The 15613-nt window shown below is 44.5% G+C and overlaps 1 protein-coding gene across 3 annotated transcripts in view; it reads left to right on the forward strand.

Moving 5' to 3' along the window:
- Positions 1 to 15613, forward strand: part of frem1 (FRAS1 related extracellular matrix 1) — a 31815-nt gene that overhangs the window by 1116 nt on the left and 15086 nt on the right. For all 3 annotated transcript variants that reach the window (XM_023966215.1, XM_023966214.1, XM_023966216.1), the window contains 17 exons: positions 1017 to 1437; positions 2944 to 3038; positions 3139 to 3449; positions 3618 to 3814; positions 4033 to 4356; positions 4433 to 4541; positions 4785 to 4916; positions 5021 to 5365; positions 5444 to 5586; positions 5776 to 5972; positions 6054 to 6144; positions 6231 to 6398; positions 6466 to 6674; positions 7595 to 7688; positions 7756 to 8008; positions 8162 to 8359; positions 8450 to 8635. In XM_023966215.1, coding sequence (XP_023821983.1) covers positions 1195 to 1437; positions 2944 to 3038; positions 3139 to 3449; positions 3618 to 3814; positions 4033 to 4356; positions 4433 to 4541; positions 4785 to 4916; positions 5021 to 5365; positions 5444 to 5586; positions 5776 to 5972; positions 6054 to 6144; positions 6231 to 6398; positions 6466 to 6674; positions 7595 to 7688; positions 7756 to 8008; positions 8162 to 8359; positions 8450 to 8635 — 3295 coding nt within the window. In that variant the 5' untranslated portion in view covers positions 1017 to 1194. The remainder of the gene's footprint in view (positions 1 to 1016; positions 1438 to 2943; positions 3039 to 3138; positions 3450 to 3617; positions 3815 to 4032; positions 4357 to 4432; positions 4542 to 4784; positions 4917 to 5020; positions 5366 to 5443; positions 5587 to 5775; positions 5973 to 6053; positions 6145 to 6230; positions 6399 to 6465; positions 6675 to 7594; positions 7689 to 7755; positions 8009 to 8161; positions 8360 to 8449; positions 8636 to 15613) is intronic.

A 15613-nucleotide genomic window follows, 5' to 3' on the forward strand; every position in this document is an offset into this window, starting at 1 on the left:
ACAGAATTTAAACCAGTGAAACAAACACAATTACAGGTTAAACCCGACAAAAAGGGGATTTGTTTTATCAGCGCCACACATCCTGTCTGCAGGTGTTTGTGTAGTTCTGCATCATGTCATCAGTATGGGCGCTCAATTGTGTTTGTGTAAATGTTCAAGTGTGTTTTGTGCATATTTATTGATATAATGACATTGATAGTCAATTGAGCACACAGTGGCATAGAGGCTCTGGCTCTGGAAGGCCCTGGTTCAAATCCCAGCAGGTACCTTCCTGCGTTCTCCTCGTGCACGGGTGGCTTTTCCCGGGAACTCCAGTTTCCTCCCGAGGACCAAAAACTTCCTTCATAGGTTCACTGATGTCTCTAAAACGCCCCTAGTTGTGCGTTTGAGTGTGTGTGATTGTGTGGTGCTGCGACAGACTGGGGACCTGTCCACAGTAGGTAGCATAGGCTCCAGCAACCCCGTAATCCTAAAAGAGATGCAGGGATGGGAGGATGAGAGTCAAGCAGCTCTTGTTGTTTCTTTCCATATGTTTACATTTTCCTGCACCCCCCCTCCTTCCACTTTACCCCCCTTTTCCCCCCACAACGTCATCATCCCCCATTCAGCTTAGAATAAACAACACTAGTGGAAAAAGTTACTGGCAAATCAAATATTGCTTTGAATCCAAAAGAGGTTTGTTCAAACAAACTCCTTCCGTTTTCCCTTCAGTGGCAGGAACTTCTTTCCAGAGTCTCCCAGCTTCTGTTTGACCAGCAGCTTGCAGAGGATTCAGATCTGACTGATATATTTGGATGTCAAACAGTTCCCAAACAGAAAGTAGAAAATGACAAAAGTTCAGAACAAAACCATCAAAACTTCTCTGCAACCAGACTTAAATCTGAAACTTTACACAACGCAGAGGTTTTTCCGTTCAGTTTAACTCTAAAAGAAGCCCCTCCAGAACTCACCTATAGTCTGTCTACTTTCCCACAAATAAAATGGAATATTCTGAGATGTTTGAATTTCCTCTGTAGCTCTTGGACGACCATGTGAACCGCAAGAACCAGACGCCTGAACGAAGCGCAGCTCTTCAGCAGGAAATGCATCCTTTGCCTCAATAAAGGAACAGGACGAGTGTTTCTGAGGGAGACCCCTGGACCCCCCCCCCCCCCCCCCCCCCCCCCGCAGGACGTGAGCCTGTGACGGACAGCAATGGCTTCAGCCGGTCAGACGCTGGCCTTGATGTTGCTTGCAGTGCTTCTGCTCGGATTAACCTGCTCGTGTCATGGTTCCCTCGTGAAAGTCAACAAGGGTTTGAAGGTGATGCGAGGTCAAACAGCTTACCTCAAGGAGGGGGACCTGCAGTTCCACATTCCCACTGAGGAGAATCCATGCAAGGTGGAAGTAGTGCTGACTGAGCCCATAACCCAAAGGGTGGGAAAACTCCTGCCTCAGGTAAAGAATAATCTCTCTTCAGTGACTCCATTTATGCTAAAGTTTATGAAATCGAGAAAGCAAACCTCAAACATCTCATGGATTACTCATGAAAAATCACATTTCACCTTCTTGTTATAATTATGACAGCCGCTGCTGACCTGCACTCTGTTTTTGTGTCAAGCTACAGATGAGAAACCAAAGCCAGGTAGCTCCAGAGTACCACAATAGGAAAGGGTGATACATCCTGAAAGATGGAGAAAACAAACCTCCATTTACAGCTAATGTTGTTTCTAGAGTCACCAAGTCTACCTTTGACCTTAATGTGCATTACAACAAGTGGAAAATCAAACCTTTAGTTATAAAAAATAGATATAAACAATAACTTATATTATTTGCTGTTATTGGTTTTAAAATGAAGGATTTTTCCTTCAAGGCCAGCAGAGGGCGCTGACATCACACAGCTCCACGGATGGTTGCTGTCTAGGAAAAAGGTGCCAAAATAAAACCAGAAGACATTTATACAAATGACTATAGTGGGTTGGCAGAGTGAACGTATGGTAAGAAAGAAGACGAGCTCTGAGTTCAGGAGCTGCTCAAATACACATAATCATTTCTGCTGTAACACCTGGAATGGTCAGGACTTAGTGTCAACATGAAAGCATCCTGCCACGTCTGAACATCTGGAAGTCTGAGTCACCACGGTTTATATGATCTATATTCTGCTTTTCCTAATCCTCTCAGAGTAAACTATATCCATACGTATAATCATAGATTACCTTTTGGCACACCAAAGAGGATTTTTTATGAAATCCGAGTTATTTTCAGCTCATTTTCCTGCCCAGAAGTTAGACGATTCGATCTCTGAGGCTCCGCCTTTCTCTCCTTGTGGGCGCCGCCCATTTCATGACATCATCCTAGAAGCGCCCTCATCTGCGTTTCACCCACAAAAACAAACACGATCTAAACTTTTACAAAGATGGACGTTCATATTGTTTATAGAAAATAAATTTTTAGCCGATCACCGCTAGCTCCACAGAGAAAGTGGGTGTGTCTGTTAGCCAGGGGGCGGGGCTGGCAGCACAGACTCTTCCTGGAAGGGGCGGTTCCTCACTTTTGGATTTCACAATGTGAGAACCCACTTTTTTCCTATTGGGAGGGGCTGGTGCTCAGACAGCAGGTTTTTGAAGGAATTCACAGAAATGACTTTGCGGATCTTTTTTATTTGTGAGGAATGAACATTATAAAACACTAAAAAGCTCAAAAAGTGGATTTTTGCATGATATAGCACCTTTAAAGCCCTGTTTGACTTTCTTTGTCTTTGTCACTGCATCACGAACAATGAAACTGCTTACCAGCTAGATCACGTGTACGGCGCACACATCACATTTAAATGACGTTGTTGACGCACAAATCACCTGTAAACTGTAAAGACATCTTAGCCGGAGTTTAAAAGACACATCTGCTCTTGATGAAGACAATGTGATGGACAGCATTCTTCATTATCTGTGCCTCTAACTTCTGTAGGTCTTTGATTGCCGTTTTCTGACCGATGAGGTGAAGTATGTCCACAATGGCTGTCCATTGTTACGGGAGGACACAGTCAAACTTCGTCTGTACAGGTACAACACTAGGAACTACCTTCAGACGTGTTTAAAAGTGTTAAAAATAATATAAGTTAACTTGTATTTGCACAGATGTCCTTATTGTGTTTTTGGACAGGTTCACAGAGACGGAGACATACATGGAGGTTTTTTCTCTCCTTGTGGAGATAACAGATCCTGAGTGCAGCATAATAAAACTAGGGCCCAAATCCCTGGAGGTCCCTGAGTTCTATGGCCTCTCTGATCCCCTCGATGGGAATGTGGTGTCCTTCCACTATGAGAGCAGATCTAACCTGGAGTGTAGCGTCCACATCAGCATCCATGACATCCCCCTGCCGGCCCACGGCCGACTCGTCACAGGAGAGCCAGAGAAAGCCACGACAAGAGGGGACGAGCCGGAGAGCTTCGTTCACCTCCGCCAGCAGCTGGGTAACAGCACATCCATTCACAATGAAGAGCTTGTTGGTGATAAAGCCTCTAAAACACTGACAGCATTATTATTAATTCTATATCTGATGGTCCAAGTAAAATGTGTTTTCATCCTGTGGTTAAAGTTATCTGGATGTCAAACTGCATTTTTATGGCTTCCTTAACCAGATAATAAAGCTCGAGCCACTTGTAAATCTGAAAGCTGTCTGAAGGGTCTGAAGCTGGTAAAGTTCACCAAAGTTTCCTGCCATGACTTCCTGGAGATGGGACTGAAGTATCAGCACATGGACCCCCCGTCTCCAGATGTGGACTATATTGTAATCAGACTGGACCTGAAGGACATCAGGAGCGGCAGCATCTATAAGGTCATCTGCTAACTGACTTAAGTGACATGGGTTGACACATGATTAAACTGGTTTCTGCTCAGATAAACGTCTGTGTGCTATATTTTGGATTATTTAGTGTTTGCAGAAAAACAGTTTCATCAAACCATAGTTATGTGTGTCACTTTAGAAAATACTTTTACTAGGCTTTTTTAAAAGTGGTCGAATATAATGAAGGTTGTTTTTGTATTGTGTTGCAGTCTGAGCAGGCATGGATCCCTGTGCGGGTTGTTGGTGCGATGCCCAACCAGCCTCCCAAACCATCGTTCACGTCCATGTACATCCTGGAAGTAGACCAGTTTATCCTCACGCCGCTCTCCACAGCCACAGTGGACGCCGAAGATGAGGAGACTCCTCAACAGCTTTTAGTCTTCAACGTCACCAAAGCCCCCGAGCAGGGCTTCCTCACCCATCTGTCGGACCACACCCGTGCAGTTTCCTCCTTCACCTGGCTCGATCTCAATGACATGCTAGTGGGGTATCAGCCCCCCAATGCCTCACATGCTCAGCGTAGGAATTACGAGGTGGCACATCTCCTTGCTTTGTTCCCATTTCTGTGCACACACGTGTATAAGCTAAATATTTATCCTTTTCCTGCAGGTAGAAGTTGAAGTCTATGATTTTTACTTTGAGAAAAGCCAGTCGATGACCATTCACGTCTCTGTGAGGAACGCAGACACAAACGCACCCAGAGTTTCCTGGAACATGGGTGTGTTTTCAGTTCTCTCCTTGTTCCTTGACTGGTTTGATAAACGCTTTAACTTCTTATTGTTGAAATAAATGCAAAGTTTTTAAGTAAGGGCAGTAAAACATAGATGGAGTCCAAAGTCTCCAGCTTAAGCCTCATTTTACAGCCTACAAGGGTTTTCTAGTGGCAAAAAGAAAACCAACAATTACGTTTGGCAGGACAAGCAAACCTTTCTGTTTGTGTTGATGAGACTCTGTTCCTCAGGCCTGAGTCTGTTGGAGGGTCAGTCTCGTCCAATAATTTGGGATCAGCTGCAGATCGTGGACAACGACGATCTGAACGCTGTTCGAATCATCACAGTGGACGGTTTGCAACACGGACGGCTGACTGTAAGAGGTAAAGGACATCATCAAAGCACCACTTCTGTCCACATGTTTGTACCTCACATGCGCTACAAGAGAAGTAATACGTTTGAGAAGAAACTATGATGTGAACCGCAGGTGGAAAGAGCTTCGTGTTCTCTGTCAGTGACATCAAATCTGGAGTTGTTCACTATCACCACGACGACAGCGACTCCATTAAGGACTTCATCATCTTCCGCATCACTGACGGCCATCATCAGACCCAACACAAGTTCCCCATCAAGATTCTCCCCAAAGACGACAGCCCCCCTTTCCTCATCTCCAACATGCTGCTGAAGGTCACTGAGGGCCAGACGGCCCTCGTCAGGGGGGCCACCCTCCAGGCTTCAGACATGGACTCCAGTGACGACTACATCCTCTTTAACATCACCCACCTCCCTCAGGCAGGAGAGGTCATGAAAATGCCAGGAGCGGGGCAGGCAGGTCAGGGAACTGAGGCTTTTTCTTGGTTTGTCGATGTTTTTGTATGTTTTTGTCTACATTCTGTCATTCTTTATTCAGGTTATGCAGTCAGACACTTCCTCCAGAAGGACCTGTCTCAGTCCATGATTTACTACAGACACTTTGGGAACGAGGTGTTTGACGATTCTTTTGAGGTGGTGCTGTCGGATTTCCATGACCCTCCCAACTTGTCAGAGCCTCAGGTATGTAGCTTTGTGAGCTTATAATTGGATGAACACACTTTTGATGATGTTACCTGACAACCACTAGAAGGATGACTGATGTCTGACTGCATCTGAGTCTAGACAGTCAGAAGATGTTTTGAAGTTGTGCATTTATTCTGCCTCTCAAATATCGTTACTTTTGTGAATCATTTGTGTCTACACCCTCAGGTGGTGATGGTCCACATCGAACCTGTTCCCGACCAGCCACCCAAGGAGGTTCCTGGATCTAGTCGCTGTCTTGTGGTAAAAGAATCCGACGTGGTCCGGATCACACAACAGCACCTTCACTTTGCAGACCTGGAGTCCCCAGAGCGGGAGCTGACATACACGGTCACTACTCCCCCGTTCTACACCGGCCCCCACAAGTGGGTTCATGTTCACACAATGTCACACAAAATGCCCACACAGAAGACGACATGTCTAATGCCTGTTTTCTTCATGAGCAGCAGTCCAGATGCAGGGAGGTTGTTCCTGGTTGACAGCATACCCAGGTTCACCAAAGATCCCAACGCACCAGCCCTGAGGCTTTTCACTCAGGTTCTGCTTTCAGATCAGAGCTGATACTCTTTCAAATGTCTGTTGTAGTCCTCCTAAAACTCTGTTGGGACTGTGTTTGGTTTTAGCATGCAGTGAACTTCATGAAAGTCGCCTACATGCCTCCAATCACAGACATTGGGCCTTATCCTCAGCATATCCAGTTTATTCTGTCCATCACCAACCATTTGGGTCAAACAGTTACGGGGATCTGTTTCAACATCACAGTGATGCCAGTTGACAACCAGCCACCGCAGGTGATCAACGCAGTCATCAAATTCCTTCTCGCTTAGCATGGGTGGGATTCACGTGTTCCCGTTTCAGGTTATCACGGGCCTGCTGACCATAGATGAGGGCGGACGGCGCCGGCTGGGCCCGGAGCACTTGCTGCTGTCAGATGTGGACTCAGCTGAAGAACGGCTGCAGGTGCAGCTACAGGGGGAACCAGGACACGGAGTTTTGCAGCTCAACAACCGTCCACTCATGTCCAACCAGACTTTCACCCTACAGGAACTGAAAAGCTTTCAAGTTAGGTTAGACGTCTGGTTTACTCCTTGATACGGCGAGATGGTTGATGTGCTGAATCCGGAGAATGTAAAGGCCGTGTCCCACAGCCACTACGTATGTTTACTGCATATAACACGCATGTAAACTGGTCATACGTGAACAAACGTGGAAAAAGTGAGAAAAGTTGTGGTCTTTAGGTGAAATGTTCACAGATGGATCAGGAATGAACCACGTTAAAACCACAGAAGAAGTAGGAATAAACACGCTAAGAACACGTAAACCAACGTAGAACATGAAGCGTGTGATTATTGTGATGTTTATCTGTAATTCATCAGTGATTCATGCATCAATGATGTCATCTGAACGTGATCTGTCACAATAAGTCTGTTAGACAAACGTGGAACGCTCCTGGAAAGACACACATTTGTGGATGGATCTCACACCACATTCTCTCGCATAAACTACGTAGAATATGCATAAACTGTGTAATTCTCGACTGACCAAAAATGTTGAATAGCTAAAAACTGAATTCACTTAAAGACTCGTCTAAAACCCTCGATGGACATCTGAGCACATCGACAAACGCAAGAAACACGTATGAATGACGCAGGTCACGCATGGATCACAGAAGACCGACGTTTCAAACGTGGAAACCGTGCAGAATGCACGTTACGTAGCAGCTGTGCAACACGGCCTTTACCATTTATTAATGTTTTGTTTTATTGAACACATTAATTGAAACAGTTTGGATTTTTTGGCACATTAATAGTTTCTAACAACTTAATAAGATGGCCACCATCCCTACTCTTTTACAGTTATGCATTGTTATTTTCCTGTGTCCTTCTGTTGTCCTTCAGTGTGTGCCCGTTTTCTGAAGAGTTGGCTTTAATTAGTACTATCAGAAGAAAGCCTTAAGGTGCATCTCTACTACTTTTTGTTCATGCAGTTACACCCACGATGGCTCTGAAACTACAGAAGACACTATTCCATTTATTGCATCAGACGGCACCAATTCAGTCACCTTTACTCTGCAAGTGAAGGTACGGAAAAATGTGCTTTTTAAAAGGGTCTTTTTCTATCAGACTTTGACTGCTTTGTTTCCGTTAGGTGACGCCCATCAACGATGAGATCCCTGTGATGGTCGCTGGCTTGAAACCAGTCCTTCAATGTGCAGAAGGAGAGGAAATAACCATCACAGCAGAGTACATTTATGCCACTGATCCTGACAGCAACAGCAGCAGCCTGGCAGTTTTGATTGCTCGGCAGCCGAATCACGGTGTGGTGCTGCGGAATGGGGTGGTGGTCGATCGCTTCATCCAAGCAGACATCACGGCAGGGATCATATCATACAGACACACGGGTACAAAGCTGCAATGCAACCGCCAGTCCAGTCGTTTAAAATGATGCTTTTCTGATCCGTGCACAATGCAATGGGACAGTGTCTCAACAACTGCCACCTGGTTGTTTTCACCGCCTGTTTGCTCCAAAAGTGCTACTTCTGGTGTGATTGCAGGACTGGAGATTGGGCTGACGCCACGTGACGACACCATCACCTTTGTCATTTCTGACGAGGAGACAGAGAGCTCTGCTTTCTGCTGCAGCGGCCTGAATGCCATCAAGAGCGGGACTCGGCTGAGGGACAGCCTGCCCCTCTATGACCTCCATGTCACAGTGTTTCCTGTTGACAACCAACCTCCTTCCTTGGCAACAGGTGATGTCAATATCCAAGCAGAAAGCACACATCCTTAGAGTTGGATGTCTTCATGGTAAAAGACACTTTTGTCTTTCTTCTTCTTTACAGGGGCCATTTTCATGGTCGATGAGGGTGGAGCTGGCTCTATTTCTACTTTACATTTAAAGGCCTCTGACTTGGACACGGTGGAAGACAAGCTGACGATCAGTCTCATTTCCCCTCCCCAGTTTGGGTACATAGAAAATGTCCTCCCCAGCCCTGGCTTTGAAAAAAGCAACACAGGCATAAGTATAGGTGAGAATATAAAAAGCTGCTATCCGTCCTCTGTTTTGTTTGTTTGTGTGTACATGTGTGAGTTTGGATGAAAACACAAAATGTAGACAAACAATAAAAATGTTCCAGTTTGGGCATCAGCACTTGGGCATTGATAGCACTGCTGTTTATCAGTCATTCTGACTACTCATCTCCACAGCTGATAAGACAACCAGGCTTTAATGTTACCCTTGTTCTATCCTAGGCACTTTAGCGTTGGGAGTTGGGTCATCTAGACCCACTAGACAGAGCTCTGAACCTTTTTTCTTCAATGATTTGTGATCTTCACTGGTGTCCATGGATTACATGAAATCTTTCCACCTTTATCCACCTTTGTCATGGTAGGGAGAACACCTCAATGGAAGGGGGGGGGGGGTCATCTAAGATAGCACAAGGTTAACAGCATCACATTCCACTTCCGAATCCTCTGGTAACACAGAAACTCAAGGCTGACCACGTCAGATTTCCTATCATTCTCCTCAGACATTCATTCTGAGAAAGACACAGCCTTGAGCTACTCTACTCTGGACTATAAGCCCTTATGAACTCTACTTCGTTTAAGACATGTGGGAAGTACAGTAGGCTTCTGTCGGTCAGCGTTGACCATGGATGACATATCTCAACTCAACAGGTACGTGTTTGGTTGTCTAAGACAGCGTCACTGGTGGGTGAACAAGCCAATACAGCGGGGATGGGGCATTATTTGCCACAGAAATCGTATCTGTAGGTGGTTCCCTGGCTGTTGTTCAGAGCCTTTCTGTAAGCTGACTTATCTTCATGTTCTGCGCGGTCTGCTGTGAGGTCTTCCCAGGACTGCGTGTTTATATTGAACATGTATGTTGCAGGACCGGACACCCTGTAGTCTTCTTCTCAGATCACAGTTCTCCATAGAGGATGTCCTTTGGGATTCTCCCACCATCCATGCAGCGCACATGGCCGAGCCGGCTCAGGCGACGCTATTGGAGTATGGTGTACATGGAAGGCCTGCTCGGGTCAGAATTTCATTGTTGGAGATTTAGTACTGCCTGGGGATGCCATGAATGAAGCGCAGACCTAGGTGGAAGGTGTTCTGTCTCCTCTCTTGTCTGGCGTATGTGATCCATGTCTTACTGCTGTACAGCAGGGTACTGATGACGCAGGTGTTGTAAACCTTTTGTTGCGGATTTGTCAGGCAGACAAAGGTGGAGTGCACCATCACTATCCTTTTTTTAAGCTCAGTGGCCAGGAAGAGGTTATCTGTGATGGTGGACCCCAAGTACGTAAACTGGTGGATGATGCCAGCTGGTAGTCGTCTACTATGATGGTCGGCGACGTGGTAGTGTCTTGGCTTAAGACGTTTGTTTTCTTTAAATTGAAAAAGTCTTGGAAAAACGGCACATTAGCACCTGTAGTTCTTCCTGGGTGTGTCGACTGCAGCGTTGACAGTAAGTAGCATGTCAGCATCTCACGTAACTCTCTCACTTTGAAGTGAGACATTGAATAGCTTGCTGTTCAATCTGGTGTGGAAGTAGATTCCTTCCATTGCTGAGCTCAAGGCATGCTTCAAAAGCAGGGCAAAGGAGATCCCAAACAATGTGGGGGCAAGAACACAGCCTTGGTTGACCACACTGACTCTCCAATCTTGGAGAGTATTTTAAAAAGCCGTCTCTGCTGACAGGGTCAAATGAAACTTTGTTATTACCAATAACAGCGAGTACTGGAAGAGCGATAGCTCTTATTGACAGGCTAAAAAGTTAACTAGTTTGACTTGCAGACCAGCTAAAAAGGTATGTTTTAACTTAAAGGGTCTACATCAGGGGTGTCAGACATAAGGCCGTATCCGGCCCGCCGGGTGGTTAAGTCCGGCCCACACATGAAGAGTAAAAATCATAAGGATGTATGATGGAAGGACATTTCTGTGGCGAGTTATGATTTGTTTTTAAAATGACCGAAATGCGCTATCCCGCCACCAGGGGGAGCAAAGGAAAAGCAGAACAGGTGAAACAGCATTACTGCACGTGCCAAAAGCAAAACCTAACAGCTCTGCTCTGGGTAGGATGTACTTTGGTTTCCTATGAGCCTTACCGCTGTTATCTTGCTGTAAGATTGATCAGTACTGACACAATAATGACCAAAATGTTTTCAAAAGGTGAAGTGGAGTGAAGAGCTTTCCAGGAAAAAGCTGAATGCAAAACCTGCATGCTTGGTATGTCATCAACAGGGGTCAGTGCTGAAAGAATATAACATTCACACCACTATGAGACTCACCATAAAGAAAAGTTTCACCATTTGCAGTTAAGAATAGAGAAGATTTACCAACTATTATCTGGACTGAAGAACAACCGTCTGCATTTACTGCAGCCGTGACGTCAGTGATGGAGCAGTGACAGACACCTGATTGTAAACAAGTTGGTGCAAACATCCAAACCCTTTTCAGAGGTGAACCCAAAAAGCAGTCGACATGAGCCTGTCAAGGATTACGATTACACATACAGTACATCTCTGAGGAGACTTGGGACACCAAATGAAAAAATCCAGTCATTTATTGCGTTTTCGGTTGCTATTTATGAAAACACCGTCATCACAGATATAGACAGCTGTGGATATTTAATAGAGATGTTAAAGAAACCGTCACAGCGTAGTTTCGTGAGTTGATGGACACAACAACAGCTGATGACATGGTCAGCTCTAGTTACTGTGCTGGACAATGTTTGAGTGAACTGGTCACATGACGGCAGTTTGGTCACTGATGGCGCCCCATTAAAGGCAAGAATGTAGGCAGGTGTTGCCACAAAATTCAGGCATCAAACCAGGAAAAGACTCTTGGACATTTTATTGTGTTTTGCTCACTTGAATGACAGTAAATGTTTTGCTGCACAGGATTTGAATCCTAATGTTGATGGTTGGGTGAAGTTTAAGGAGAGAAAGGAGGTTAAATTCTTATGTTCACAAATGTAAGCAGGTTTAATTTAGATTATTTTTTAATGGTTTGGACATCTAGATTTTAGGCACAGTTTTTCGTTTTTTTTCTGTGGCCTCTCTTGAGGTTATTATCGGGATTGATTCAGTGTCAGTTGTCAAATATTCAGTCTGTATAAAATTGAACAGACCAAGCTTTTTTGAAGTGAAATTAGTTTTATTTGAGATCCATTGGCCGCAAGTGATTAGGGTACTATGTTGATGGAGGCATTTTTTCCAGCTGAGTAAAAAAACAAAAAAACAAAGCTGTTATTTTGCTTTTATGTTACTGGTCCGGCCCACTTGAGGTCAGACGGGCTGAATGTGGCCCCCGAACCAAAATGAGTTTGACACCCGTGGTCTTTATCCTGCTATTCTTGATCCTTTCAAAGTAAACTGTATCCATATACATGATCATATTTTACCGTTGGCACATTAAGGAGTGATTTTTTTTTATGAAATATTAGTTATTTTCAGCTCATTTTCCAACCCAGAAGTAAGTCGACTTGATTTCCAAGACTCTGCCTTTCTCTCCTTGTGGGTGGCGCCCATTTCATGACGTCATCCTCAGCAGCGTGTCTGCACTTCTCCCACAAAAACAAACAACATCCAAACTTTTGCAAAGAAGGATGTTCATATTGTGCATATAAAATGAAAGCGTTTAGCCGATCACCACTGGATCCATGGAGAAAGTGGGCGTGTCTGTTAGCCTGGGGGTGGGGCTGGCCCATTCTCTTAGTGGAAGTGGCGGTTTCTTACTTTGTGACATCACATTGTGAGGACCCACTTGTCATGGATTGGGAGGGGCTGGCACTTAGAGAGCAGGTTTTTAGAGAAATTCTCAGATCAAAATACCACTTTAGAGATGTTTTCAGTAATAAGTTAACATAATAATACCCTGAAAAGGTTAAAAAAAAGTAGATTTTGCATGATATAGGCCCTTTAAAGGCCATAAAATCTTCTAAAATAAATAACCTTGGTTTTTGCCTTTTTAACCTGGTTTGTTTAATGTGCCACATTATGATGACATATAAATGGACTATTCCATGCTGCATGTGATGTAAACATTCAGACCGAAGCTCTGGTTAGACTTTGCCCCAAAAGCCTTGGGATTTTTTTGTGGGGCATTGATGTGAGCTTCAGGCATGTTTATTCAGACACGGATCAGGCTGACGTGCCTCCTCACACGTGAAAACATTGGGATGTCTTTATTGTTTTTAAATTATGGAAGTTACTTTGTAATAATAATAATAATAATACATTTTATTTAAAAGCGCCTTTCAAAACACCCAAGGTCACTGTACAAAGTTAGAGGTAAAACACAATAAAATCACAACATGTTAAAAACAATAAATAAATTGGATTCATTAGTAAAATCAGCTGACAGAGAATGAGAAATTGTGTTCCGGAAATGCGAGCTTAAACAGATAGGTTTTGAGTCTGGATTTAAAGATCAGAAAGGAGTCAGTGTTACGGAGGTCTGGGGGGAGAGAGTTCCAGAGTTGGGGAGCAGAGCGACTGAAGGCACGGCCCCCCATGGTGACCATACGGGCCGGAGGGACAGAGAGCTGAAGGGAGGAAGAAGACCGAAGAGAGCGAGAGGGAGTGTTAACATGGAGGAGATTAGAGAGATAGGAGGGAGCCAGGCTATGGGGGGCTTTGAAAGTGGAGAGAAGGAGCTTGAACTTAATCCTAAAGGCTACTGGAAGCCAGTGCAGTTGCTGGAGAATGGGAGTGATGTGATGGAAGGAGGGGGTTCTGGTGATGATGCGGGCAGCTGAATTCTGGACCAATTGAAGCTTATTTAGAGTTTTGTTGGGAAGACCAAAGAGAAGAGCATTACAATAGTCGAGACGAGAAGTGACCAGACTATGAACTAAAATGGAGGCAGAGTGGATGGTGAGGGAGGGGCGGAGACGATTAATATTACGTCGATGATAGTAGGCTGACTGAGTAATGCTATTGATGTGGGATTGAAATGATAATGTACTATCAAGGATGACACCCAGACTCTTTACTTGAGGGGAGGGGAAAACTGGAGAGGAATCGATGGAAAGGGTTAAATTAGAAACTTTGGAAAGGGTGGATTTGGAACCTACGAGGAGTAATTCGGTTTTATCACTGTTAAGTTTGAGGAAGTTTAGGGTGAACCAGGTTTTTATTTCAGACAGGCAGGAGGAGAGGGAGGCAGGTGGAATAGAAGAGTTGGGTTTACTGGACAGATAGAGCTGAGTGTCATCCGCCAAACAATGAAAATCAATATTGAATTTACGGAATATATTGCCAAGGGGTAGCAGGTAGGTAATGTAGAGGAGGGGACCGAGAACAGAACCTTGAGGAACACCAGATGAAATGAGTGAGGGGTTGGGATTTGAAAGAATTCAGTTGAATAAACTGAGTGCGGCTTGAAAAATAGGAATGAAACCAGCGGAAGGGGGTGGACTCGATACCGAGGGCTGAAAGTCTGTGGAGGAGGATGGAGTGAGATATGGTGTCAAATGCTGCGCTCAAGTCGAGGAGGATGAGGATGGTGATGAGTCCAGAATCAGCTGCTAGGAGAAGGTCATTGGTGATTTTTAGTAGGGCAGTTTCTGTGCTATGAAGGGGACGGAAACCAGATTGAAAGGGTTCCAAAAGATCATTTTGGGTGAGATGATGGGAAAGTTGGGAGGCGACTATTTTTTCAAGAATTTTTGAAATGAAGGGGAGGTTAGAAATAGGACTGTCACGGTGGTGAGGCTCGAGAGCCGGTAGGACCCAGAATGCAGAGGCGGAGGCACACGGTTCAAGGGCAAGGGGTTTAATTACAAACAAAGGGCAGGATGACAAAACCAAAAAACAAAAACTCACTGTGACGTGGCATGAGACAAGGAACAAGGAACGAGGAACATGGCATGACATGACATGAACACCGGAACAGGAATAATGGACCAACACAGGAGGAAGGCAGAGACAAGACTTATATACAGACAGGGCAGACAAGACATAGGTGGACACGATCAGGGCTGATGGGGACCAAAGGAAGTAAAACTCAAGAAAACAGACAAGACAGGAGACTTTCAAAATAAAACAGGAAACAGAAACAAGACAGAACAAGGACCAAAAACAAGACAACAAATTCAAATCATGACAAGGACTGAGATTATGAAAGGAATTGGGGTCTGAGCCAGGTTTTTTTTAGGATGGGTCTGACAGCAGCGATCTTAAGGAGTGAGGGGACAATACCTGATGTCAATGAGGAGTGAATAATGGCACAAATGAAGGGAAGAAGAGAAGGAAGGCAGGATTTAACCAGGGATGTTGGAAGGGGATCGAGCAAACATGTGGATGGTTTGGACTTATGGATGAGGCGGGAAATTTCACTGGGATCAGGGAGGAGAAAGGAAGTGAATATATGAGTTACAGAAAACGAGTCAGACGGGGTGGGAGGAGAGGAGGAGGAATGGAGATGCTGATGGATATCTAGAATTTTCTGGTTAAAGAATAACTGAAGAGAATTACATCTGAATAAAAATGAGGGGGAAAACTGTTACGGGGTTGAAAGACATTATCCATTAGAGAAAACAACATTTTGGAATTTCCCTTATTTACATCAATCAGTTCAGTGAAGTAGTTCGTTTTAGTGTGAGAAACCAAGTCCTTGTATTGTAGAATCTGCTTATTGTAGATTTCCTTATGAACGGGGAGCCAGTTTTTTTGCAGAGCCGTTCCAACTGGCGGCATTTGGCTTTCACTTTATGGAGTTCAGGGGTGAACCAGGGGGAAGATTTAACAAATGAAACAGACCGGGTTTTTACAGGAGCGAAATTGTTAAGAACATCTAAAAGGCAGTTATTATAAAAAGAAATCAGTTCATCAGGGTTGGACGAGTTCGGGAAAGGGATGCGCTCCAAATGAGAAGAAAACAGATCCACGTTTATATTCTTGATGTTTCGGAAGGAGATTGTAATGTGTCGTTTGTCTGAGGTTCTATCAATGTAATAGTGAAAATCCTCAACCCTCCATTATTTTTGTTACACAAAG

This window comes from Oryzias latipes, chromosome 18 (assembly GCF_002234675.1).
Source record: "Oryzias latipes chromosome 18, ASM223467v1".
Lineage (NCBI taxonomy): Eukaryota > Metazoa > Chordata > Actinopteri > Beloniformes > Adrianichthyidae > Oryzias > Oryzias latipes.